General features: G+C 47.2%; 1 protein-coding gene across 1 annotated transcript in view; it reads left to right on the top strand.

Moving 5' to 3' along the window:
* The first annotated feature begins 1,898 nt into the window (after positions 1–1,898).
* Positions 1,899–23,972, top strand: part of LOC120838867 (neutral amino acid transporter A-like) — a 43,358-nt gene continuing 21,284 nt past the window's right edge. Inside the window, exons 1-3 of the mRNA XM_040208970.2 lie at positions 1,899–1,994; positions 2,180–2,207; positions 2,430–2,668. Of these exons, the coding sequence (XP_040064904.2) occupies positions 1,899–1,994; positions 2,180–2,207; positions 2,430–2,668 (363 nt within the window). The remainder of the gene's footprint in view (positions 1,995–2,179; positions 2,208–2,429; positions 2,669–23,972) is intronic.

Here is a 23,972-nt window from a genome sequence, read left to right as displayed (position 1 = left end):
TATTTTTCGTGCGATCTTGTTATTTACCATAATCGCAAACCGAAACTGAAACTTCGGCACAGCCGGGCAACATTGTACCCTCAACGTCAGTTGCATACACGCCCACGTGGAATACAAAAGGTCACGTGATCTGCCTGCGGTAACCCAGAAAAGACGCGGATGCGAGGGGAAGGGCGAGGAGGGAGAAGGGAGAGCGGGCCTAGCCGCAGCGGCGAACAGGCGACGCAAGCAGCAACGAAGCAGGCTATGTAGGCGGCAACCCAGGCGGCTAGTCTGTTGGCACCGGTTGGCATGTATGTCAGCGAAACTCATCTCGTACAAGTCTCTCTCTCTCTTCTTGTTTCTCTTGTTCTCGATCAATTTTTTTGTCTGTCTCGCCTCTTTGGTTGCTCTGACGTGGAGCGCGTCCGTAGCACCGCCTGGTAAGCTCGCCCTGGAAAAGAAAATACCAAGGAAAAAAACTGCGTATGCAACAGACGTCAGCCACAACGGAAATACAACCTTGGCTGCGCTGCACGTCGCCCGCTAAATTAGCGGATTTTGGTGACTTCGCGCATCTCAGTCTTTGTCGGCCGGTTTAGTGATCTTTTAGGTGGTATTACGTTATAATATTTGACATTCGGTCTCTCTAGCTGATACTAAAGAGAGTCGCAGTGTTAGCTAACAACCGAAAATGAAGCGGAGTTTCCTTTTTAAAGGAGTCATGAAACGCTTTTCCAACTTTTTCCTGTTTAGCTTTCCTCCTCAACTCATAAATCGCGCATTGTACCAAACAGTTCAAGAACACGGAAAGGGGGGAGTCCCCTCTTGCTCGGAATCTCGTTTGTGTAGCCGGACACAGCCATTGTCCCCCTAGAAGATTAGCCCGTCGCTCAAAATTCCGACTGGTTGCTTTCCCCACCCCGTTCACCCCGAAGCTGACAGTGCTGTGGAAGCTACGTGCTCGTTGGGCCAGCCACACATTTTCCACGTGATCACGCTCTCTCGCGCATACCGACCCGCGGAGGATGAGGTCAGGTGATGAAAGGGAGGCGGCTGATTGGTCTGGAAAGCGCGTAGCTTCCACCGCAATGTCAGCTTAAGGGTAAAGGGATTAAGTGAGGTCCGGAGTCGTGTGACGTGCGCTTGGGCCTGGTGACGCGCTGCGGGGGCCCGGTTATGGTGACTAGTAGCCCGGTGACGCGCTGCGGGGTCCGTGGATGTATCACAGCGAAAAGGCGGAGAGTTTACGGAGCGAAGGAGGTACGAAATAGTGCGCTATGTTTTGCAAATTTCTGTAGCGAAAGTCAGGCTTCTGACTTTCTACCTTTGTTGTTTTGGCCCACTGAACGATGTGCTATTAGTAAAATCCCAATATAAATCGATTTTCTCCAGCCCAAAATTCGTTTCATGGGTCCTTTAAGTGATATATGTACTGCTTGAAAGGCTTCGAACCTCAACCATCGTTTTGTTGCGTTTACCAAATGCTTTGAACGTCCCAAAAGCGGAGATATCACCCTTGCCTAGCCGGGATTAAGATAATGACCTACGCACTCGTCTTTTTGCAAGGCCCTACCTTACTATGCCTAAGCGCCCGGCGACACTTACTGTGCCTAGGCGTCCGGCACCACCATTAAGTAAATGAACGACCCTGTTCGCTCTTTGAGGAGACCTTTGACGCTCCAGTAAAAACTCGCACCTTTAATCTCGTAGTTTGGGTTATATTATGACAATTTAAACATTTACATTTGAATTTTAGGTGCTCTGAGTACTGCATACCACATTGCTACATGGCGTTGCGAAGAAACGTAACAAGGCAAACTTTAACTAATACCCTATTTGCACATTGACAAGTGTGTCAAGAAAATGCTGCCTCAACCGGAAAAAAATATTATTTGTCAGTACTGTATTTCATGAAAATGATGCCTCAACCGGAAAATCTGATTCGCCAGTACTATGTTTCTTTCCTCAGGGGTCTCTTTCCAGACAACATTGTCAAAGCTGCCATATTTACGGTAGGTCCGGTTGCAAGCTTCTATGATGCGCTATACTTTGAGTGTGTTGATTCTGTTCATACTTCAAAACAAAATATTAGTACATTGTAGACCCGAGTTGCCTAGCTTCTTTTTCTTCAAGCAGATATGTTAAGACAATGTCGGTTTATTTAATTTCGAGACACTTCCGCGAATCTTTGTTTCAGGAATCAACGTCCATTGTGCCTCTGCCAAGTGAGTGACCTTACTGTGACGTAAGAACAAATTCACAATTTTTAACCAAAACAAAACGACTATAAATGCAGAGAGTGCCCAGGTTCTTGTTACAGAGCCCCGCTGTTTCAGTTTGCGAGCTCAACCGGTAGCTCCTAACCCAATGTTCCAGCCTATAATTTTTAGATAAAATAACGCAGCATCGTCCACGCTTGTGTTTATGTGTTTATTCTCCTTTCGCAGACAACACCGGTTATACGACGCAAACCAGCTCGCAGACGATGGACAACTACGTCGGGTTACTGACGTTCTGCACACTCCTGGGCGCAATCTTGGCGGGTGACGAGCAGAACATCGTCCTCAGCTTCTTCGTCGGCCTGAGCAACGTGATGATGCTGCTAGCGCACTTGATCCTTATCTACGCACCCATTGGCGTCTTCTTCCTCACCGCGTCATTTATAGTGGAGAGCGAAGACCTGCAGGTACGTCTACGTCATTCTAAAGCCACAGCAACCAAGACAACGGCACCGACAGACATCGGGGCAATCGCTGCATTCGATTGCGCTTATGTAGCGAACACTGTCCCGATCACACTGTGGTTGCTGTTGTGCACGTTGCTCAGAGTGTGACTATTGCAATTGTCTGAGTCAGGCGTCAGCTTAAACACTTTCAATATTGGTAATCCTCCGGGTGAACAAGTTAATCTGCAATTTATTTCGACAAAACATAACTTATTCTGTATGAGCTTTACAAGACTGTTCTGCAGATATCATAATTTTTGATGGGGCATCAAGTTGACGAATATACGAGGTAATGAGCTCAAGTGTGCCGCCCTAGGTTAATATTTTACATATGGCAATATGCCGTTCGAAACATTGGCCTTGTGTGCCGTAATTTATACGTTGGTTTTAACAAATATCATTATGTAGAGACTTCGACGCACAAGCTGTCTTCGGTTCTGGCCAAAGAAGGCGATTGTTCGCGACTGCCTGATCAAGGGTACAGCGAGTAGACGACTACAATCCAGACGCGGAGAGATTGAAAGTCAAACAAGACCACAAGAAAATACTCAAACCAACGCTAGTTCCCAATGGAAATCCCGTAACCACGGGGCTCGGCAGAAGTGCTCAAGTCCCGCTTGAGAGTATCACGAATGGCACCGTGTACACAGCGGCCAAGTGGAAAATCGGCACTGACTTAAAAGGGGGGGAGGCAATGGGAAAGGAAAGATGTTTCTTTTAGTTGTTCTTGAAAGCCATTTCATCGATGTTTTGTATGTTGAGTGTTTGTTGATAGCTAGTTGCTTTTTGTAGGTAATATCAGTAACAATGTGTTGATGAATTTTTTTTATCCTTTTTTTTTTTACTTAGTTGAGTGTTTTTTTAGAACAAGATTTTGTCATTCATGCACCTTTTTTCAGCAACTATGCAGTTTACTTCAATAAAATTGTTTGCACAGTTTTGTGCATGACTTGAGCTTGAATAGCGCTAAAGGCAATGTTTTGTTTCGTGATTTGTTCTTTAACCACAAATGTTCGAATGTGGTAACTTTTTTTTACCGAACGTGAAAAGGTAAATTTTTTTCGTCATTTCTTTCTGAACACTCACTGTTCTATTACGAGGCACAACGGAATATGGGAGCTCTGAACCTGCTACATTTTTAAAACTCTGCAACGAATTTTTTTTTTTTTTAATTACGAATAAAACTTCAAAAGATATTTAAGTTCAATTTCATAGATTTATGTTTACACTGTTTATTGATTACGTTTATATTGAAATCCCACTTTACCAGTTCCATTTTCAAACTCGCACCCCATGAACTATTCAAGCAAAAGGAAAAGGCAGACAGGGAACATATGTAATATGCATGCGCCAGTTTGGAAAAGAAAAGTAAGCATCTTTAAAGTGTGCCTAAATTTGCTGGGCTGGCAGCCCTCCCAGAGTGTTGACAACCTCGTCGTCTACTTTTGGAGCCGCCATTTTGCCTCGAAGTCGACGCGTCAGGAGTTCGATTTTGATCACCTCGACACAAAGAGTAGAATCAAATTTGCCTTTGGCGAAGATCGTCGTTGTAGACGGTTCGTCTGCGAACGCAGGCGAAAACCACTGTTCGTCTGATACCAACGTTGTTCGCAGACAGAAGAAAAAAAGCGGGTAGGCTGTATGTAGGCGATTGCAAGCAGAAAGTCTGGTCGCCGCAATCTGTGTGCACGTCCGGTCAGGCACTTGCAATTGCAAACCTGCCAATGCCACGTTCACGCGCACACTTCGCGGGGTGGTGCCCATGGGGCACCAGTTGGGGCCCTAAGCTGACAATATATCAAATATACCTATTACTAAATTACCCAAGCATCAAGGAGAATGCAGGGGTTGGCGTTCCACGCGCCACACGCCCACGCATTCCCCGTATAAAAGATTCGAAGTGAATAATCAAAATAAAGCCTTGACAAACACGCGTGCAAGATGACATTTCTTTTAGGTATTTGCTTTAAAAAAAACTGCTCAGACCAGCACTTGCGGCGAGTGGAACACCAATCTCTGCATTCTCCTTGATGCTTGGGTAATTTAGCAATTCAGCAATAGCAACGTCTACGTGCCGAGTCTAGCAAAATAAAACGTATGAATCGAATATATCAGCTTTATTTTGATGTAACGGAATTAAAGGAATGGAACACAAGTCTGAAATATAAAAAATCCATTGGTTATCCAGAAAATCAGTGGAACTAAACAAATATGTAAACATGAGGTTAACTTGAGCGACGGAGAAAAGCTCACCGGAGAAAAGCTCACCGGAGAAAAGCGCACCGGAGATAAGCTCACCGGAGAAAAGCTCACCGCAGAACCGGCAGATGCGGAGAAAAGCTCACCGGCCTTTGAGCGGATGCAAAAAAGAGCTCACCGTTTTCTTTTTTTTTACATGGCGAATTTTTTGTCAAACGAGGCAATTTAACACAATTCGCATTCGCCACTCCATTTAAAAAAAAAAAAAGTCATATTTTTTGTAATAATCTTGAAGGTCATTGGGCATATTTACTAATCCTCAGAAATTAGTAATCACCCATTATGTGTATTAGTGAAACCGCAAGGGCATAATATAAGAACATCGTACACCGGTAAAATAGACAACAATTTATTGACAACTGAGGGTGCGCCGTCGAAGCTCTGTCAAATAAAAAGGTTTGTTTTTTGTGAGCTAATATGAACAGCGGTGTGGTGAACCGTCTCAGCTCCAAATATTGTGTAGTGCCTAGTAGATGAGTAGGTGTTTGTTGATGCAATCAGTGTCGGCTGCGCTGTTGTCTTTCTGTTAATTTCACTAACAAACCATTAGTGGCGAGAATAGCTTCCTCATATCGTGTTTATTGTCTTCACTGCGTCGTCGTCGTTTGAGCGGTTTTCATCATGTATAACGTTTACCAGCTCGCCCTATTCGCTACATTACAGAAGACTACTTCTATAAGTTAGGAGTAACAACGGTGCCATTGCGCAGCTCCGAAGGTCATGGGTGGCTCACCGTAGAAGGGCACTATCACGCAAAGGCAACGTGCGGAAACACCAGCACGAACGGCTAAAAAACGTGCATCTCCGTGTAAAAAAGAAGCCTCGATATCCCATTGACGGTTTTATCCTGTTTTTAAAGGTTAAGGCCACGGTCCCACTGAATGTGGCAGTTTAGGTACTTTTTGGCAGGTTATTACTCATCTCCTTTTAAATACTGTTTTGTGGGATTGATCTCATTCGAAAGGCAATGCGATCTTCTTTCATTTGATATTATGTATGTGTTGGTTTTTACTGTTAATGCGCATTTCTAGCGTTGCGAATATGATGGCGCGGACCTTCACTTGCTCCGCTAGTTCATGTTTTATGAACGATCCATTAAAGATAACACGGTTCCAATATAGCAGTTTTGTTAAGATGATGTCGGAGCAGAATGTAACGATACACTTTTTTGGTATTTGCACTATTTTGTTTTTTTCATCCCTCCAAATATTGCCCTAAAATTGACATTTTTCAGCACAAATATGTTTTTAATGACACGCGCTAAGGCAATGAAATTAGCTACAGATGTAGTGCTTATAATTGGTAATATGCAGAAAAAAATTTAATGTTGTGTAAAATTTTTTTGTTTCGATATTTTATATCAAACGTAGCACTTTTGTGTGCTTCGAGTCATGGTGCTTCAAATGCCGCTGATGAAATAATTAAACTATGGTAAAATATTTTGTAACATTTAGAGCTACAATGGTTTCCCAAAAGGTGGACGATGGCTTTTTTTTTTTCATTTTCACAGTCATAACGCCCCACGAGCGTTTCAAACTTACCTGTTTTGACGCATATCTTTTTTGGACATCAAACAGATTTCTTGGCATCTAATAATATTTATTGTTTGGAATAGATATACATTGCGATGTATTAAATTTTCACAATGATCCTGCTTTGGTTTCTTAATAGGTGTAGAGCTTAGCTAATTTTAAAAATAATTAAAAACTGTTTGGGTGTTTTGTTGCGCTACCTGGCGGATGGCAGACAAACTCCTGATTTCTAATGTTCAAAAAATTTCCGAGGGCGGCGTTGGCGTCTGTATCATCATATCTCCGTGTCTTTTTACCCTCACATTTAAAAAATATATTGGAAGATTTACTATCGATAACTGGATGGTTTAAGTACTGGGTCAGGCTAATAAATCTAAGACAAATAATTACACAAGTGTAGGTGATATAATGTGTTCATTATTCGATATGATTGAAATCAATAAAAAATGAAGACGAAGAGGAAAAGAATACACCCGAGTTCACTTTATGCCTAGAGTCACTAAATGAGCTTTAAAGTATCGGCACTCCGTTCCCAAAAATTGTTTTGGGCGCCGCCATTTTGGGTCTTGCTCAGAGCCAACGCAACTGCCGATCACCATTATCCAAAAGTACGACTTCCTCAGCAATAGATGCGGTGCTAGGAAGCTGATGCAATATTGCAATGCTCTGTCTCGGGTTGTTTAAACATTTGTGAGGGAGGGAAGAGCGTTTCCTGTGTTGGCCTTATTGTGGCTTAAAATCATGGTTGCCAGTTATTTGAAGCTTTATGTGAAATCACAAAAAACGTTTCTCCGTCCTCCACTTTAAACAGTTTGCGACAAAGCAAAGCAACATTACATGAACTCCCTAACACCGAATATAATGCTGAGGATGTTGCACTTTTGAATCATGACGATCGGCAGTTGCGCCTGCTCTGCACAAGCACCAAAATGGCGGCGTTCACAACACTGTCGGGGAAGGGAGTGCCGATACTCTTAAGCGCAGCTCATTTATTGGCTCTAGTTCCCGCGAAACTTCTTCTCCCTGACTGAAACTGAAACTGAAAGCGGGCGGGTAGGAGCAACGCGGGTTTTATGTGCGACCGTTCTAACCGTCTCCAAAGAGAGAACGCACGAGCTTGCGCTGGTTTAAAAAAAAAGGCATCCAAGGAAAAGAGGCGGCACGCCTTGTGCTTTGTTATTATGCGTCTAATTGCAAATTGTTGTGTGTATGTTTACGCAGCCGGAAGTTAGTCTGCCTTAGTGGGCGTCTGGTGTCTCAGCTTGAGATGAGCAATTTAGCCAGTGCGGTACAACCACAAACCTGGGGTCTTTAACGTGCACCACGCAGTAGTGATACACCACCGCACGCCGGTACGATTCTCTTCCAGATCGAAACGGGCAGGGGCGGGGTGGGTTCTGCAGCGCGAGCTTTCGCTCCAAGTGCTCCGAGCTGGTGTGCGCTAGACCATGCACTGGGCCACCGACCCTCCCCCCCCCCCCCCCTTGTGCGTCTAATTTATATACAGGTATAAGTATTTGAAGATCGACAATGGACGTCGACCGTCTCGAGGTAATGTAACGTAATAACATTATATTGCCGCGCGCGCTGCTGGCCAAGTAGGCAGCGCGCGCGTGGCCTAACGGTTATCGCGCTTGCTTTCCACGCTGAAAGCCATGGTTCGATTCCTGACCGCGGAGGCACATTTTTGTTGACTCTGTAAGGTAATGTTCTGGTAAATCACAGAACCATCTTGCTGATTCGAGGTTAGAATATTCTACGCGCCGAACCTTCTACGCCGAACGATCCAGAAACCCACGAGGGTACATATGGGATTCCGCCAGGCGAGCGGAGTCAGTTTCGCCCCAGCGTTCGACTCTGCTGCTACGCCGACTTCGACGCCCGCGACGCTCTGTCATTATCTTTTCTACCATTTTATTTTGGCACAAGTTCGCCATATTAAACGTTTATTTCTTCCTGTTCATTTCTTGTTTATTGGTCACCACCCGTGACATTTTGGTAAAGGTGCGGGGTAACCGCATGCCCGTGCAGCGCTCCCCTCCGAGTTCCCGTAGTGCAAGTCCGAACACAAGCCCCCAAGAGCCCAAGGAAGACGAGACCGAGATCCGATTAAGTCGCCGGAACCTTGGCCTACCCCCGGAATCAGGACCCTTGCCACCCAGGACCAGGCAAACCAGGAGGACGACGATGGCCAACCAGTCGCAAGCCCCCGCCGCTTCTCCCGTCATCTACATGCCCGTCGCACCGCGGACGGCTGCCCCCTTCCACGGTGAACTCTACGAAGACGTCGAAGACTGGATTGACCAGTATGAACGCGTTGCCCGCCACAATGGCTGGACCGACGAGCAGCGCCTGCACAACGTCTACTTCTCGCTTGAGGGGACCGCCAAGCACCGGTACGAGAACCATGAGTCCTCTTTGACGTCGTGGGACATTTTCAAGACCGATCTGAAGGTTACGTTCGTCAACCACCACCGCCGAGAGAGAGCCAAGGACCTACTGCGAACCAGGACCCAGGGCCCCAATGAAAGCGTCACGAGCTTTGTGGAAGACGTGCTCCGCCTAAGCTCCCGCGCCGATCCTCAGGCCACCGAAGGAAAAAAACTACGCATTTTGATGCGGGGCGTGAAGGACGACATCTTCGGAGACCTCGTCCGCAACCCGCCGGCAACCGTCGACGCCTTCGTCACCGAGGCGACAAACATCGAGCGCGCCCTCCAAGCGCGCGCTTCCCACTACCAGCGGCAGCCAGGCGTCATTGCAACCGCGCTGCTTAGCGGCGAAAACGCGCCTGGTACGGACATCCGCGAAATTATCCGGGAGGTTGTCCGGGAGGGACTGCGAAGGTTGCTGCCAACCACCAGCCGTCCGCCAACCATTTCCATCGCCAAGGCTGTCCGAGAAGAAGTGCATCGGGCGCTCCAACCAGAGGTTCCCGTCACCACGGTGGCACCGGAGGAACCGACATTGAGATACGCCGCCATGGCCCCACGACCGCTGCAAGCTTCCCGCCAAGCCACGGCGCCGCCCCGAAGAGACGCCCCGACGCCGGAGTACTCCCGACGACAGGAAGATCAGGCGCACGTTCCCCCAGAGCGACCTGCGCCGAGGAAGACAGACGTCTGGAGGACGGCCGACCGACGCCCGCTGTGTTACCACTGCGGGGAAGCTGACCATGTGTACCGCCGATGCCCATACCGACGACTCGGGCTGCGCGGATTCCACCCAAGCGACCCGCGCCCCCGGTATGGTGAACGCCCTCGGGAGATCGATGAGTACCTGCGACGACCCCAGTCCCCCGAGCCTGCGTCCCGCCGAGAGTTCCGGTCGCCGTCACCGCGATGTCCAGCTTCGCCGATGCACCGACCCCGACGTGAAAGCCTGTCGCCCCTCGCTCCTCGCCGGGGAAACTAGGCGCGGCAACCCCTGGAGGTGGAGTTGCCGAAGACGACCGACGTAAAGAGCCTCCACGAACGACGGAGCGCTCCCACTCTCCTGACGCTACGCATCACAACGACGCTCCTGCTTCGGTGTCCAACAACTTAAACGTTGTTATCGACGGCCTCGACTCATCGGCACTCGTGGACACCGGAGCAGACTACTCAGCCTTGATTGGGAGGCTCTCCCGCCGCCTTCGCAAAGTCATGACGCCGTGGGATGGACCCCAAATACGAACCGCAGGAGGACATCTCATCACGCCCGTCGGAAGGTGCACTGCTCGCGTCGAGATTCACGGCGAGACATGTCCGGTAAAGTTCGTCGTTCTACAAGACTGTTCCAGAGATGTCATTCTTGGCATGGACTTTCTGTGTGAATACGGCGCCATCATCGACCTGGGTGAGAACAGACTGACGCTGCGAAAGCCTGTTCCGCCTTCAGAGAAACCCCAAACAGGGTCAGCCGCCGTCCGAGTCGCCACCGACCACGTGAACCTGCCGCCGCGATCAAGTGTTGTCGTGCCCGTCGTGGCCGATACAGCTACATGCGGTGAAGTTGTCCTATACTTCGTTTCACGTCATGTGCGAGCGAAGTCAAAGCTAGAAGCGCGAGCCCAAGGCTCTGAGCGTGCCGGCTTCGCACGTGCGCTCGTGCACCAGAGGTGCTGTTACAAGCAGCATGCTCGCGCTTGTAGCGTTGGCTTCGCTCGCCCATAAGGTGAAACGAACTATAGAAGGCAACCTTCAATTACTCCTGGGAAGAGGAATAGGCGTCGCACGAGGAGTAGCTGAACTTCAGGTTGGGCGGACTGTGGTCCTCGTGACGAACTTCCGAAATGAAACGCAACACCTCACGAAAGGTGCAGCCGTGGGCCACGTCGAGGAACTTCGAAACGCCGCCGAAATCGCCACGATTACTGACGAAACCTCGCCACCTCAGCAAGACAGTCCGTCGCCAGCGCAGCTCGACATTGACCCTAAGCTTCCGAGCCAGAAACGACGGCAGCTAAGTGACCTCCTCGCCGAATACAGTGACTGCTTCTTGACGTCGTCGAGGGTGCGCCAAACCGCCGTTGCGAAACACCGCATCGTTACCGAGGACGACGCGCGCCTAGTGCATCGATCGCCGTACAGAGTCTCCGTTAAAGAAAGGGAGGTGATCCAGGAGCAAGTTCAAGAGATGCTGAACGACAACATAATCCAACCTTCAAGCAGTCGTTGGGCCTCCCCAGTCGTACTGGTTAAGAAGAAAGACGGGACGCTTAGGTTCTGCGTGGACTACCGGCAGCTAAACGCAGTGACGAAAAAAGACGTCTATCCACTCCCCCGCATCGACGACACGTTAGACCGGCTGCGCCATTCTCGATACTTTTCATCGATGGACCTGAAGAGCGGCTACTGGCAGATCGAAGTCGACGAGCGGGACCGAGAAAAGACAGCCTTCGTCACACCGGATGGGCTGTACGAGCTTAAGTTGATGCCCTTCGGACTGTGCACGGCTCCAGCAACTTTCCACCGTGTCATGGACACCGTACTGGCAGGACTGAAGTGGCAGAGCTGTCTCGTCTACCTCGATGACGTCGTAGTGTTTTCCGGCGACTTCGACGAGCACTTGCGACGACTCCGAGCTGTTCTACAAGCTATACGGACCGCCGGACTCACCCTCAAGCCGTCAAAGTGTCGGTTCGCCTATGACGAACTGAAGTTCTTAGGTCACGTGGTTAGTAACGAAGGCATTCGTCCAGACCCAGAGAAGACTCGCGCCGTCGCAGCATTTCCAGTGCCAAGAGACAAGAAGGCCGTGCGAAGGTTTCTTGGGCTATGTGCCTACTATCGGCGCTTCGTTCGAGATTTCGCAAGGAGTTCCGCACCGCTCACAAACCTCACGAAGGACGCCGAGAAGTTCGAATGGGCCGAGGGGCAGCAGCAGGCATTCGACGAGCTGAAGCGACGACTGCAGACGCCTCCTGTTCTTGGACATTTTGACCAGGATGCGGAAACCGAGATTCACACGGACGCAAGTAACGCAGGACTTGGCGCGGTACTGGTTCAAGTACAAGAAGGCACCGAGCGAGTCATCGCCTACGCAAGTCGGACATTGTCCAAGGCGGAGCGAAATTACTCCACGACTGAAAAAGAATGCCTTGCGGTCGTCTGGGCGATCACGAAGTTTCGTCCGCACTTATACGGAAGCCCGTTCCGCGTAGTCACGGACCACCATTCGCTCTGCTGGCTTGCGAACATCAAGGACCCGTCAGGACGCCTTGCGCGATGGAGTCTCCAACTACAAGAGTTCAACATGACCGTAGTCTACAAGTCAGGCCGCAAGCACAGCGACGCCGACTGCCTGTCCAGAGCTCCCGTCGAAACACCTTCCGACAGCAGCGACGACGATGACGACGAGTGTTTCCTGGGCGCAGTGAACACCAACGACATGGCCCAACGTCAACGAGACGATCCTGAGCTGCGCGCACTAATAGAGCACCTGGAAGGGCGTGGGAGTGCCACACCTCCTGTTTTTTCACGAGTCCTGCCGACCTTCGCCATTAGACAAGGAGTTCTCTACAAAGAGAACTTCGGCAACAACAACTCGACGTGGCTGCTGGTAATCCCGACCGACCTTCGAGAGGAGATCTTCCAAGCCTGTCACGACGACTCGACGTCCGGACACCTTGGTTACAGCCGGAAACTGGCCCGTATTCGTGAAAAGTATTACTGGCCCAAGCTCCCCAAAGCCGTCCACCTATACACACGATCATGCCAGGAATGCCAGCGACGAAAGAAACCTCCAACGAGGCCGGCCGGACTCTTACTGTCAATTCCTCCGCCAACGGCACCTTTGCAGCAGATCGGAATGGATCTACTTGGCCCTTTTCCGCCGTCAACGTCGGGAAATCGCTGGATCATCGTCGCCACAGATTACCTCACGCGGTACGCCGAAACGAAAGCCCTTCCTTCCGGGACTGCTGTGGAAGTTGCCAAGTTTTAGAGCGCAGCTCTTAGGGGCCCGTTTCCAGCCTGAGCGGCGTCGGCGTCGCCGTTGGCGTCGCCGTCGCCGTCGGCGTCGCCGTCGGCGTCGGCGTAACCGCGCCCCTCCCTCTCCTCCTCCTCCTCCTCCCCTCCTCCTCCTCCCCCTCCCCCTCCTTCTCCTCCCCCTCCTTCTCCTGCTCCTCCCCTCATTGTGTAGTATGGTCCGGGCGGGTCACGTGACCTCGGGGGAGGGTGTCACATGACCCGTTTCCAGCCTGTGCGGCGTCGGCGTTGGCGTCGGCGTCGCCCCTCCCCCTCCTCCTCCTCCCCCTCCGCTCCTCCTCCTCCCCCCTCCTCCCCCGCCCGGTAAAGGTGGTAAAGGAGAGGGAGGGGGAGCAGGAGGGGAGGAGGACTAGCAGGCATGATCACGAGGGAGGAGGAGGAATATTCCCTCCACTCCTCCTCCTCAAGAGCTGCGCTCCAATTCGGCGTTACAGGAAGTTGTAAACGGCTTTCACTTTTTCATTGAATCCATCGTCCTCCGGCACGGCGCTCCCGAAGTCCTGATCTCCGACCGTGGATCCTCGTTCATGGCCCAGCTGACACAAGAAGTCTTTCGTCTCAGCCAAACCAGCCACCGTTGCACCACGGCGTACCACCCTCAAACCAACGGGCTGACGGAAAGACTCAACAAGACCATCGCCGACATGATTTCCATGTACGTCGACGTGGAGCACAAGACATGGACGAGGTGTTGCCGTACGTCACCTTTGCCTACAATACGGCCGTGCAAGAAACCACCGGGGTTACACCCTTTCAACTGGTTCATGGTCGCAAAGTGACGACAATGCTGGACGCAATGTTACCCCACGAACCGACTGTCGACGGAAGCGACGACGCCCAGGTGGTTGCCCAACGGGCAGAAGAAGTCCGTCAGCTCGCCAGACTCCGGATTCAAGCCCAACAACGTATCGACACAGGCCGCTACAACCTTCGTCATCGGGACGTCCGCTTCCATCCCGGAGACAGGGTGTGGGTATGGACACCGATCCGCCGCCGTGGTCTCAGTGAGAACCTCCTAAAGCGCTACTTCGGGCCCTACAAAGTACATCGTCGACTCGGGGATCTGAACTACGAGGTGATGCCCGACGGAACACGGACTCCATCACGCCGCGCTCCACGACCGGAAGTCGTCCACGTCGTGCGCCTCGCGCCGTACTACGCGCGATAAGACTGCGAACTGTGATCTTGTGCATCGCTTGATAGGATTGTATTTCGCGAGCCTCCGTATGTTCCCATTCTTTTGTTTGTTTCGCTCTGTTTTGTTGCCTTTTACGTAGCATCGAGATGATGCCTTTTTAAAAGGGGGAGTAATGCCGCGCGCGCAGCTGGCCAAGTAGGCAGCGCGCGCGTGGCCTAACGGTTATCGCGCTTGCTTTCCACGCTGAAAGCCAGGGTTCGATTCCTGACCGCGGAGGCACATTTTTGTTGACTCTGTAAAGTAATGTTCTGGTAAATTCGAGAACCATCTTGCTGATTCGAGGTTAGAATATTCTACGCGCGGAACCTTCTACGCCGAACGATCCAGAAACCCACGAGGGTACATAAGGGATTCCGCCAGGCGAGTGGAGTCAGTTTCGCCCCAGCGTTCGACTCTGCTGCTACGCCGACTTCGACGCCCGCGACGCTCTGTTATTATCTTTTCTGCCCTTTTATTTTGGCACAAGTTCGCCACATTAAACGTTTATTTCTTCCTGTTCATTTCTTGTTTATTGGTCACCAACCGTGACAATATAAATAATAAACTTGTTGAAGGACTGAACGACTAAATTTTTCAATTCTTGGATTGTAATATGGCGGTAGCCTATTGTACTTATTGTTGATGAGCAATATGAGGTGACGAGGTAATGATTAAATGATGAGGCTCTATAAGGACGACGACATTAGTGGGTGTCGAACCACAAGGTACAGTGCCAGACTTGTTTCAAGTATCGTGTACCCAAAGACTTTCTTCACCCGCAACAGTATATTGTAGAATCAATGAGGATGCTGCTTTGCAACTGTACGTGGAACAGGAGAACTGCACTGTGCAGAAGTGCGGCTTAGTCGTTAATATAAGGGACGGATTTCTAGCAGCATTCCCTGATTCACTACTTGGAACAAATATCCTCTTTGACGTAAATTGTCCCCGTTCCAAAAGATTCTTGAAGCATACTGAAACGGCAAAGGAGTATGAGGCGAAAAATAAGAAAAAAAGCCTGGTGTGAAAGGTCCAAATCACCACCATAGCTTCTACTATCAAATACAAGGGCAGTTACACCATCCACAAAGAGTTTTGTGATTTAGTTATATTTACCCTTAAGGGCATTGATATCCAACGTATTCAGAGAGATGACACCTCCTGGTCAACCAACATAGAGCCTTTTCTACTCAAGTTTTACATGGAAGGCCCGACTTCCGCTGAAATTCCTCACGTAGACTTTTTCCGTGTAAGATGAGACCGTCGCGTGCTGCCGGAAAAAGAACCTGGCGATTCTTCACTGAACTGCTTCTTCCGCAAGCTTCAAAAGGGCTTTTTTTCGTTTCGCAGACCATCTGTTCTGCTTGCCCGTTAGTTGCAGGATGGTATGGTGCACTAATGTGATGCCTGATGCCGTTGTTTGTTTTTTGTTTTTTCTTCAAAAACTTGTTTATTTTATTTGAAGCAAGATTTGGCGCGTTATCAGAGAAAAGTATTTTCGGTAGGGCAAAAGTAGGTAAAACAGACCGTAGAACGTCAATGACGTGTTTGGACGTCGTGGCAGGCATCGTGTAAACTTCCAGCCACTTAGAGCACGCATCGCCCATGACTCCACTGATGTGGATACGTTTCGCCACCCACCGACTGAATAGTGGATCGTTTTCAGTTAGTGTTCATGATGGCGTTGGACTCAAGGAAGACTTCGAGTCTTTCCACAAAGTTAGCCCAGGTGCCAGGACGTTTGTCGAAAGCGGTAAGTGTTCGAAACGTCGACAACGTCGGAAGCCACGTGTTGTGCTTGACACTGGACACTTACCATTCGCTGAGAAGAAACTTGCTTGTAAGTCTGCCATGAGTCGTCCGATATCAGGTCATCACCGCAACACCATCTCCCGACAAAACTGGTCTTCATTGTCCGCATGTCCATAGTTAGCAATCACGTCAACTTATAAATTCCCGAACACTCATAACTAGCCGTCGCTAAACGCCGTTCATTCATAGCGTCTTCATTGCAAATAAACGTCTTCCTATTTGTTCTGATGGTTTTCATCATATTACTCCTAAGCTGTACTTACAACATTATGTGTGTCGGTACTTCCGAAAATATTGCAACGGCGTTTGTTTTCTGGGAACTATAATGTAACAACCTGTACAAAATCTTCCGGACCGCCTGAAACATAATAATTCGTGACCTTTTTTTAGTCGTCATCAAAAATGGTGAGGTAAGTACCGTAAATCGCGAAGCAGTTTGCTTGACGTCCGCTTCCACTGGTGTCTTGGAAGGTTGAGTCTACTGAGCGTGCATTCCTGCAGAGGAAATTTTCATTGATAGAATATTGACACGTCAATCAACATTTGATTCCTTCTTGGTAAGATTTATTGCGAAAGCCCGTTACTACTGCCGAACCGCATGTCCTTATATCAGAAAACAATTTGTACCCAGCCTGACATTCTCGCATACATCCGTTTGATGGGCCACGCTACTTGAGCTAGCTGAGCACAGCCAAAGGCTCTGAGCACAGCTGGCAGCGGCGCGAGCAAGGCCACGAGGGGAACGTGATGGTGCTCGAGCCATCCCACTGTGAACCAATGTTTCGGCCACCCCGCGGGTGCGTGTCGCCATCTATTGGTTGAACTAACGCCTTGTTCAAGATGCCTGCCGTGGGACTGCAGCCTTAACAAAAGCTTCAAAGAGAATTTCAGGCACTGCGTTAATTGTTGCGCATGCACTTTCGGATTTTTGGTGTTTACAGCTTTGATTTTTAGGCTTTAGGGAGACATAATTTTTCGAGCTTTTTCATGTTATTCAAGTTTATGAAGTTTTCAGTGAGGCTTTAGTTGCCTAGAGAGTAAGCCACAGAAAACACTGGCCCGTTATTATTAATTTGGGAGCAATATACTTAATAAGGTTTGCAAATAATAAAAAAAAACGTTTTCTTTTTGACAAAGCTGACGAACTTTAATGATAATAAATTGATATATGTTACGCATGATTCAACAGGCACCATATAAAAAGAAAAAAAATGGTGAGCTTTTCTCCGCATAGCTCAATGGTCGGTGAGCTTCTCTCCGCATCCGCCGGTTTTTGCTGTGAGCGTTTATCTGGAGAGCTTTTCTCTGGTCAGCTTATCTCCACTGAGCTTTTTTTTCGGTGAGCTTTTCTCTGGTGAGCTTTTCTCCTGGATTGGGTAAACTTACACTACTGAACAATACACAAGAAACCGACCAAAACAAATGTGAAGAAACAACACAAGCGTATTTTATCGAAATTCACACAGGCAATTCAAACAAATACAGATCGAAACGTGATTTACCTTAGGGCATTGGAGATCAGTGATGGGCCCACGTGATTGAATATAAGACAATAGTAGGCACGTGCGTCGAAGCACATGCAATTGCAAGCCTGTCAAGGCCAGGTTCACGTGCATGCTCCGTGGTGCCCCACCAGTCGGGGAGCTTGACCACGCCTCGAGATGTGCGAGTTGTACCTTTGTCCTACGTGCGGTGCTGCACTTTCGTAAAAACTTCCACCTGTTCTCAAAGGCAACTTTATACACAATGTTTTAAATAACTTGGTCGAATGCCGGCAAAAGAGCAGAAACAGTCTTTCAACACTCTGCCGACCAGCCTCTGCAACACTCCAACCGGCAGACTTGTTGGCACAAGATGGCCGATACCAAACTTCCGGTGGCCGCACTCGCGGTTCGGCAACCAGACAAGGCTGCGTGCTCCAGCAAATTTTCATTGAGATCATAGGTATACTTAGAGACCAGAAAAAAAGTTGATCGTCTGCTCCCAATTGACTGCCGGGGCTAAGTGAGATCAAATGCATGCTAAATTTGTAGTCGTCTGCTGTTTTACATTAAAAACCATTGACATCTCGCGTTTCGTTTGCCAATTTCAAATTGTTTTGCTGCCGTACACAAGCTGATATTGAGCGGTCGATAAAAGAGACCAAGGACAAGCAGATCAAAGGCCGGAAGACCTCCCTCACTATGTGTATGTTGCTGAGACGTTCTCAGCAAAATATTGCACGATTGAGAACTTGGGCACGGGTCTAAAATGTTTCATGGGTTGATTGCGCTCAAGCTCTTGGGCCACGTCCAATCAAAAGCCGAGGAAGCCCTCGCTCTAACCTTCACAAAAATCAAACTCTCATTTGTGGACGTATGCCACCGTACTAGTAGCGTCTATTTGGACTCAGGAGAGTTGTGGCGTCGTGAAAAGTCCCATACAACGGAAGCGGCCCCATCTAATGATAACGCTATGACAATCTACATACACTCGGCGTCAACTATCTCGTGCTACGTTTTTAAGGCTGGTGTAGCTTCCACAATTGCGTGGCATTGCGGAGCACAGTTGGCCTCCTACTGGCGTTGAGCTGTTGAACAAGCTACAGTAGCCTGCCACCGGTGCACCAGATGGCGCCCCATACTCCAAGCACGCAGAGGCGCACGCAAGCCTCTGCACGAGAGGAGGACACACTCTCGCTCGACAGCAGAAGCCATTCCGGCCTACGCAGTTCTTTTGAAGAAACCCAGTTTGGTTTTCCCGAAAACGTGTACGGCGTTAACAGTGCGAAACCAGTCTCCTAGCGTGTGATGTTCTCCCGAATAAAAACAATGAAGAGCATGACCGGCGTCCTCGTCAGGTTCGACGATTATAATACGATACGATACGAGTCTATTTTTTCACCGCAGATACATGTGGTGAATGGGAGGCCGGAGAAAAAAGCTGCAGAAATGCAGCTTGACTAAGCTCCGGTCCCCCCCATCCAGCAGCTACGACAGAGCACAGGGAGATCTATTTACGCAGTGTGTGAGTGTGACCTATAATGGACAACATGCAAGGCTAAATGAGTAGTTCGAGGATAGTGCTTTTGGACAGGTGTACAACATCAATATTTCTATCAAAGTAGCCATTCAAGAAAACAAGCAAAGTGCAACTTATTCTCTGTTTACAATAATTGGTACTACACTTCGGAATCTGCCAAGGCTGGTGATGTCTACAATATTAAAAGTCTGATTTTTCTTTTAAATCAGAAAGTTTAAGAACAATATCTGAGCGCCCAAATGCCGCATATTTATGCGCGATGGTTAATCGATAATCATAGACCTGTTGTATATTCAGAATTTTGTATGACATAAACAATGACTGTGTTGGATGTATCAAGGGGCATTTGCAATTATTCTAATCACTTTTTTCTGCAGTAAATGTAGTGTGTTTAAATTCGAGAAAGATGTGTTTTCCGAGACTAGATTACAATAACACAGATGAGAATAAAGTAATGAATTATATAGAACCCTTTTTACACTTGTTGGAAGAATACGTCTGTGTTTATTAATAATTCCCACGAATTTTCTCAGTTTAGCGCAGAGATATTTGACATGATTAGTCCAAAGCATGTTTTCCGAAAAAAACAATTTTAAGCGTTTTAATACTGCTTACAAATTCAATATATAAAGAACCAAAATTAAGAAGATCGTAAAGCTCATTACTCGGAACTCGTGGGCGGAACATCCCGGTTTTTGTTGTGGACACATTAATATGCAAACAGTTTGCTTTTGCCCAAGTTTTCCACTTTAAAAGAAACGCATTACCTTTATCCCTCAGACCCGCTTCGCATATGTCTGACGAAAATATACTTGTGTCATCCGCATAGAATATATATGAGTCAATGTTCATTCTGTCGTTAACATACAATAAAAAAGAAGTGGTCCCAGAATACTGCCTTGCGATACTCCTGACGAAATGTTTAAAAGGGTTGAGCGTTGGTCATTGATTAGAACAAGCTGAGAGCGATATTGTAGATATGGTTTAATTAAGGCAAGTGGAAGATCACGAACGCCATAAGCAAACAACTTTTCTAGTAAAATCGAATGGTTAATACAGTCAAAAGCTTTACTACAGTCTAAAAGAAAAACCAAGCGTTATTTTTTTTTTTTCGAAGTTTCTGAGTATTTTCTTTTATGAACTAATAACGCTGTTTCTGTTGATCGTTTTTTTTTTTCCGGGAGCCAAATTGTCATTCTGTTATAAGGGAGTGTTTATCACAAAAATTTACAATTCGAGAGTGAATTATTTTTTCTAACCCCTTTGAAAACACTGGTAAAATAGATATAGGTCGGTAATTTCCTAATTTATTTTTGTTTCCGCCTTTAAACAAAGCTAAAACTTTCGCAATTTGAATGTTTTTGGGGAATGTACCGGATGACATGTCAAAATTGTAAATAAACGTTAGGCATGGGGCGATAATATCGATCACATATATTACAGGTAGAATTCGTAAATCATCCGCATCACGACTGCAACTCTCGCTAAGACACATAACAGAGGAATAGACCTCAGCTTCGTCCGTAGGAGAGGAAAATAGTGATTGTGATGTTGATAAACAGTTTTTGACGCATTAGAGTTGTAAGTGCTACTACCTATGTTCACGAAGAAATTATCATATTCGTTCGCCAGGTTCTGGCCACTTAAAATTTGTCCGTTCCGTTCTAGGCTTTCAAGTTTATTTGAGCTATATGTCGTATTAAAAACACTCTTTAAACGTTTCCACAGCAGATCTGCTTTTCTCAGGCACTCAGCATCGAATAAACTAAAGTAATACATCTTTTTTTGCTCTTCTAATATTTGTGGGTAATTTATTTTTTTACTTTCTAAACTCTTCTAATACAGTTTTATCTCTAGTTGTCAGAAATAATTGATAAATCTGGTATTTCTGGCGTGTTTTTTTTTTTAAAGTGTTGATGTACATCCAAGGTTTCCTTCCCTTTTTGGCGAGCTTTACGACCTTGACCGGAAAGCAGTCGGAATAATCCTGTTTAAACTTTTGAATAAACTTGTTATACGCACTATCAACGTCAGCGCTGCCGAATATATCCTTCCAATCTGTGTTAACTAGCCCCTGTCTAAACATATAGTGTGACTGGTTTAATGTCCTGAATGGTTATTGTAGTGGTTTCATGTTTGCGTGGTTCTCGTATTGTGTCGACTAACATAAATGTGGGCAAATGGTCACTAATGTCTGAACTTATTACGCCAGCCTTGACCTTTTCCTTATCACAATTAGTAACAAATAAATGAATATTGACGTTGATAAGTCGACGTACTGTGAGTGGGATGCGTAATACCATTGAAAAAGTTATTTGCCGTTAATAACAACAGGTCAGTGGCGCTTCTGGTATATTCTAATAAATTTATATTCAAATCTCCATCGAGGCAAAGAAAATATTTCCATTCGTTCGCATAACACAGCAGTTTATCTAGAAACGTAAAAAATTAAGCTACATTGCCGCTTGGTGGGCGATATACAACAGAAAACATGTAAACGTTTGGCTTTACGCATAATATTTCATAATCTTCTGTAACGGCTGTATACTCCGACAATTTCGAAGTCATCACTCGCCACTAGCATAGCGAAACCACCCCCACGCCCAGATAGACGATTTTGCTAAAAATGTTGATATGGAGGTAAAATATAAAAAAAAAAAATCAATTTCATCTCGGTTTCGGTAAGCATTATCACGTCGAATGATCAGTTAAATGATTTAAAAAGAAGCATAAGATCGTCCGACTTAGATCTAGCTAATAATGACTGCTTCCATCGAACGTTGATGGTGGCGATCATGGAAAAAAGCTGTATGGCACAGCTTGACATGTCCTTGACCGCCTACAAAAAATCACAAATTCTCATTACCACAATTCAACGAAGCCTGTTTGAGACTATATATTTTATCATCGGCTATCACAGAAAAGATCTAACGTTGATCTAACGTTAAGGCGAAAGAGTTGTAAAAACTTACAGATATCTTGTGGTAAAAAGAAATTGGTTACTGCCAAGTTTGGAGTACGAATGTATGAATCAAATCGAATCGACTCGCCACCGTGCAGTTCCTCCTTCGCAGATCTGAAGAAGATCGTGGCAGTGTTCAATCGATGCGCGTTTTCTGCTTTACGGGTTAAAATCTTGCCATTTCGTACCCACACGAATATCCAGCCGACATCGCGTTTCCTAGCGATAGCCTGACCAAACAATTTCTTCAGGACCGGGCACAGATCCTCGTTCACAAAGACAGGCGTGTTATCAGAAAGGCCCGAGTCTTCATTCGTTAACCGTTTTACTCAGGCGCTTGCAAGTACCCTGTCACGCTTTTCCCTACGGATGAACTGCACGGCTTTGCTTGCCGCGTTCTCGAGTGCGGACACGGTAGCAGATTTCAACGTCCGATTTATCATTCGGTTCGCCGATTACCTCCCCTAGCTTACACAGTGTTGAAACAAGATTCTGGTTTTTGGCCACCGGAATATACCTATTGCTATCTTACCCAAGCATCAAGGAGAATGCCAGGATTGGTGTTCCACGCGCCGCACGTGCTAGCAGTAGTAAATTTTCGAAAGCAAAAAACCTAAAACAAATTGTATCTTGCACGCGCGCTTGTCAGCGCTTTATTTTGGTTATTTACTTCGAATCTTTTATACAGGAAAGGCCTACGCGTGTGGCGCGTGGAACACTAATCCCTGCATTCTCCTTGACGCTTGGGTAATATTACGAATGGTCTATAAACGCTTTCGGCGCGCGCCAGATTGAGCCGCCATAGCCGACCTTCTCTTGTCTTACCGGGATGCCGAGCCACTGAAGCGGATGTTGACGACCCTCCACAAAGGCCTGTTCTAGGGAGGATGACACATTAACACTTAAAATGGCAATAACCTGTCCTGATTTCTAAATGATGAAAAGAAGCGAACGGAATAAGAGGAAACAAAAACTGAAGGTCGGTTATGGCGGCGCCCATGCACAGCTGCCTGAAAGCGTCTATACCTTTGACTTCAACATTTTAGGCGCTAGAGTGTTGTTCACAGCGTACGATGCTCGCTTGGTTTGCTCTCATTTCTGTTTGAAGCGCGAGGCACCATGCTCGCAGTTCTTCGTTCCGCTTTCAAGCTTTTCCTTAATATCCTCGTATTGAGCATTGATGAAGTCCATGCTGGATTTCATTTTTCTTCTATCAGTACGAAGATCGCGTATTTCACCATGAAAGTCTCTCTCAGGGGCTTCCCTCATCAATTTCTATTCAGTCTTCACTTCATCCCGCAACTCAGTGAAAAGTTTAGTGACGTCTTTCGACATAGTGGTAAATAACACCTTATCACACAAAAAAATGGAAGTGCAATTGCAATTGGCAGCAGCGACGGTTATTTAGCCGAAAGGCTCAAATAGTTTATATGAGGATAAGAAAATAACCTGCAAAGGAGCGCACCAAATACCAGGTAAGCCAATACTGGCAACTCCCGCGGATCGCGGGCGAAAAGTGATCGCAGCGCCCCTAGCAAGCTGGAGTCTCCGCTAGCAGACGAATTCTCCACAATGCATTGGTTTTGCCTATCTCCGTGCGAGGTCAGCAATGAAAAAAAAATTGTCACGGGTATTCGCTGCTTTGAATGTTAAAAGTAGGTTCCGCCTCATGAGTCAAGGACATTTTCTTCGCGAGGGAATGATGTTACAGCTTGTAGAATGCAATTTTCAGGCTCTCCCGAAGAAAACATTCCGTCAAAAGACACGACTTATGTCTGCCAGGCGAGATACGAATGTACCTTCGCCCTGTTTTTTTGAAAAGGGCAATGAAAAAATTTTTTTGGAACATTGCTACGTTTCAACTTTACTGTGCATATCGATCAGTTCTTTTTGTTGTTGCAATGTCAATTTCTCATGATTGTATCGCTTAAAACCGTTTCGTCGGATAGGTGAGCTGGCTATATCCCGATCGTCTCCGGATAAAGAAGCAAAAGGCAATTTCGAACCACGTAGCTTACTGTGAAGTCAGTGT

The sequence above is a fragment of the Ixodes scapularis genome, unplaced genomic scaffold, assembly GCF_016920785.2.
Source record: "Ixodes scapularis isolate PalLabHiFi unplaced genomic scaffold, ASM1692078v2 PGA_scaffold2__306_contigs__length_199485367, whole genome shotgun sequence".
Classification (NCBI taxonomy): domain Eukaryota; kingdom Metazoa; phylum Arthropoda; class Arachnida; order Ixodida; family Ixodidae; genus Ixodes; species Ixodes scapularis.
The sequence above is the reverse complement of the archived record's forward strand: the minus strand, read 5'-3'. Positions and strand labels throughout refer to the sequence as shown.